The sequence below is a fragment of the Pistacia vera genome, unplaced genomic scaffold (assembly GCF_008641045.1).
Source record: "Pistacia vera cultivar Batoury unplaced genomic scaffold, PisVer_v2 Contig407, whole genome shotgun sequence".
Taxonomy (NCBI): domain Eukaryota; kingdom Viridiplantae; phylum Streptophyta; class Magnoliopsida; order Sapindales; family Anacardiaceae; genus Pistacia; species Pistacia vera.
In genome coordinates this window covers 1,072,233-1,076,364 of record NW_022196232.1, presented here as the reverse complement: position 1 = coordinate 1,076,364, position 4,132 = coordinate 1,072,233, and the positions used below count along the sequence as shown (strand labels likewise).

The 4,132-nt window shown below is 35.4% G+C and overlaps 1 protein-coding gene across 1 annotated transcript; it reads left to right on the top strand.

Moving 5' to 3' along the window:
• Window positions 1–1,767: 1,767 nt before the first annotated feature.
• LOC116142371 lies at window positions 1,768–3,521 on the top strand. Its single transcript, XM_031427793.1, has 6 exons — window positions 1,768–1,782; window positions 1,905–1,991; window positions 2,170–2,397; window positions 2,491–2,661; window positions 2,892–3,041; window positions 3,144–3,521. The coding sequence occupies exons 1-6, from the start codon at window positions 1,768–1,770 to the stop codon at window positions 3,519–3,521; spliced, it is 1,029 nt and encodes a 342-aa protein (XP_031283653.1).
• The last annotated feature ends 611 nt before the right edge of the window (window positions 3,522–4,132 follow it).

The following is a 4,132-nucleotide window of genomic DNA, read 5'->3' as shown; positions in this document are numbered from 1 at the left end:
TTCCACATACTTGGCACATTAACCTTGGCTTATTATAGCCTCTTCCTCTTCCTCTTCCTCGGCCTCTAACAAAAGGCACAAAACCCCCTGAGTAACCTTGTGGAGGCACAAAACCACCTGAGTAACCTTGTGGTCCAGGATTATAGGTCATTCTGTCATACTCAGATCTGTACTGTCCTACTTGATTTGGCCCTGGAACTCTATTGAAATGTTGAGAGTATCCAGTTCCAAAATTAACATTCTGAGGAGATTGTGTTTGGTGAGTCGTCATTCCAGCTTGAGAATAGACATTTGCTGCTGAGTTTATCACACCCGGAGAGTGATTTAACACACCTCCTGAACTAGTTTGAGTAACAGTGGTAGGTCCTTCAACTGAGCCACTTTTAGAAGCCATTAAAGCAGATGACATCTGTTCGTGGAAGTGTAGTAATGCACTGTTCTGTTTCTCCAAACGCATTTCATGCTTATGAAGTAGAAATTGTGCTTCTTGAAAATTCGTATGACTCACATTGGATACAAGATTGGCTACTATTGCATCATACTCTGAGCCTAACCCATCCAATATGTATAACAACAACTCTTCATCACCAATGTGTACTCCACTATCATTCAATTCATCGCCTAATTCCTTCATTGTTAAAATGTAATCATTCATACTTTGTGATTCCTTTTTAGTAACTTGTAACAGATTTCTAAGGTGAAGTGTTCTAGCCTTTGAAACAGACTGAAAATGTAACTCAAGTGTGTGCCAAATTTCATATGCACTATTGCATTTTGATACATGTCTAAACATGGATTCGGAAATTGATGAGAGCAACGAACTCACTAAAAACTGATCTGTCTTCTTCCAATTGAAATACGTAGGGTTTGGTTGTTTAATTGAATGTTCAGTACCTTCAACTTTCTCCATTACAAATAGAGAAGGGCAAGGATTCGTACCTAAAATGAAGCTATCTAGCTCGTGAGAGGCTAGGGCTGGTACAATTTGAGAGCGCCAGTAGTTGTAATTCTTCTCTACTAGCTTTACGGAAAGATTTGGTAGTGAGGAGTGATCTGTAAAACTTGGAGATCCGCCATTATTGACCTACTCTACATCAATCTTGGAAGAGTTAGTAAGGGATTCAGAGTTTGTGTTCGCCATTGACGTTAGTCTTTGGCTCTGATACCATAAAAGATGTTGTTGAGAATTTGTAATTGAACAAAAAAAAAGAAAAACTGAGGAAAGAACGAAAACAGCTCTGTTTTTTTTCTTCACGAAAACTGGGTTCTTTTTCTTTACACTATCACAAATTCACCCCTGTTCAAAGCATACAGGACACCTCTTCTACACTATATCTAATAGTGTCGAGAGAGTGAAAGTCGTCGTGGACGTCGGCTTTTGAAGGGGGGTGCAATGTTAGGATCCCATATCGGGATCTCACACTCACCAAGTGTGGTACTTGAGCTTAGGGGCTCTCCCACCTATCAGATTGGTCTTTTGGGTTGAGCTCTCCCTTGGGAGAGGGTGTTCCATCAAATAACTAATAGGTTAGTGAAACCGCCCAAAGAAGGAAAAAGCTACCGTCAAGTCAGTGTCGATAGAGTGAAAGTTGTCGTGGACGTCGGCTATTAAAGGGGGTTGCAATGTTAGGATCCCACAAGATCTCATACCCGCCAAGTGTGATACTTAAGTCTAAGGGCTCTCCCATCTATCAGGCTTGTCTTTTGGGTTGGACTCTCCCTTAGACTTGAGTTCTAACAAAAGTCATACATTATACCAATGGGTTAATGTTATTATATGCGGTAACAATGAAAGCTAACAATTTGTAAACTCCTCATTAAGAAATGTTTTTTATTCTAGAGCAAATTTTAGAGATTAGAAATAGTTACCTTTTTATTTACATTTATATATTTATGTGTTGTAGCTAGCAGAAGCGGACCAATATGACTGCGTGGACATATACAAACAGCCTGCTTTTAATCATGTGTTATTAAAGAATCACAAGATTCAGGTATAAGAAAAATTTCATCTATCGAGTTTTATGATCTCAGCTTTTTATTAAGAATCATATATCATCTTAAAATTAAAATTTTATATATTGATAATATTTCAATGCTAACAATCTTTCTTAAAAGTTTGACTTATCACTACATATCTCTTTTTTTCTCTTAAAAATAATATATATGCAGATGAATCCAAGTTCCTTTCCTGAATTTAAGAGCAATAGCCAAATACCATTATCCACACATTCAATGTTTGGAGGGCAAAGTAAAGGTTGTCCAGCTGGAAAGGTTCCAATCCAAAGAAACAAAGTTGATTACGAGCAGACTGATTTAAGATCGCTCTCTAAATTACATCTTGGACTATTTGGGAAAAATAATATTCACCCGCTTACAAGTACAGAACTTGGCGCTCATGTAAGTTGGCCATCACGTTAAATTATTTCAATGTCAAAACAAAATGCAGAGTTATAATTTATTAATGTCGTGTTATTAATTTGATTTTCTTAGTATGCAACGGTTCAAAGTACTGAGTCGAATCCAAATTACTTATACACTGGAGCAAGCACAATAATAGACTTGCAAAATCCAGAGGTAAAAATGTTACAAATTAGCAAGGCTCAAATGTGGCTAGAAGATGGACCACCAGCTGAACGTAACAGTATACAAGTTGGATGGGCAGTAAGATTCTTTCAACTATACATAAGTTTTATCTCTAATTTAACTTTATAAATATAATAATCAAGTTTGATAATATTTTAGGTGCATCCACGTATATATGGTGACAATCAGACACGAGTAACTGCATAGTGGACAGTAAGATTAAATTTTCTTATCTTTTTTAATAATCTTTGGATTTATTTTTATTTTTATTTTTATTGATGTTGAAATTCTTAATGTTGTATAAATAGGCAGATGCTTCAAAAAATACTACTGGTTGTTACAATACCATGTGCCCAGGATTTGTACAAGTACATCCTATCTACCATCTTGGTCAACGTTATCCTAAAATATCTATTAGGGATGGAATACAATATATAACTCAGCCTTTTGTATTCAAGGTAACCAATAATTATTTTTGACACTTTAATTCAATATATTTTTTTAAATAATATATAAATAGATTAGTATTGTTTTTGATAAATATAATATAATATATGTAGGATAAAGCAACAGGTAATTGGTGGTTATCATTTGATAACAATGTAACAATCGGATATTGGCCAAAGGAGATTTTTACTCACTTAGATAAGGGAGCTTCATTTCTTCAATTTGGTGGATGGACGTATAATTCTCCTGATGGTTTGAGTCCACCAATGGGGAGCGGCTTATTTCCAGACAACCATTACAAGAGATCATGCTTCTTTGCACAATTGAAAGTTATGGTTGGAGGTGGTCAATTGATTGATATGCAAGAAGCTGATCTGGATATATTTGTTGATAATACAGCTTGTTATGATGTCAAAACATTTGGTTATCAAGGTGGCGAACTTGGGGAGACGTTTACCTTTGGAGGACCTGGTGGTAATTGTGGAAACTGAGATTAAGTAATTTGAATGATGGTATTATTTAAATAAGACAATGTATTATTTTAAAAAAATAATAAAAAAGAATGACTGTTTGATTATTCTTGTAATTTTATTACTGTAACATACTACCTTAACACGTCTCTACAAAGTTTTTTCAACACATAAATTACAAGTAAACAAATAATATTCATGTAAACTCGGTTTCCTCTCTACATAAAGGACAACAAATAATATTCATGTAAACTCGGTTTCCTCTCTGCATAAAGGACATTCTGTAGCATGTAGCAGATACTCCTGAAGGCAGTCAGTGTGATACGTGTGGCCACAGGACATGGATGACAATAATATTTCAGGTGTAAAATCGACTTGGCAAATTATACACATGTGCGCTTCATAGGGTAGTGATGAAGCCGGATCAAATGGGAAGTGAGGAATATCTTCATGCATGTTAGGAGCTACTTGCATATCTAGATCTGCAAAAACTGTTCTTGTGGATCGTTTGCAAAACAACCAAAAGTAGATTGTAAATGTGGTCAAAAGAAATAAAACCACTCCAATAGCCAACAATATCCTAACCAATTTATATTGATCTATTACATTATGTGAATCAATTTTTATGTACG

Coding starts and splice junctions, on each gene's coding strand:
- LOC116142371 (XM_031427793.1), top strand. Junction 2,398..2,490: donor GTACAGAACTTGGCGCTCAT/GTAAGTTGGCCA, acceptor TGATTTTCTTAG/TATGCAACGGTTCAAAGTAC. Junction 2,662..2,891: donor GTATACAAGTTGGATGGGCA/GTAAGATTCTTT, acceptor TTGTATAAATAG/GCAGATGCTTCAAAAAATAC.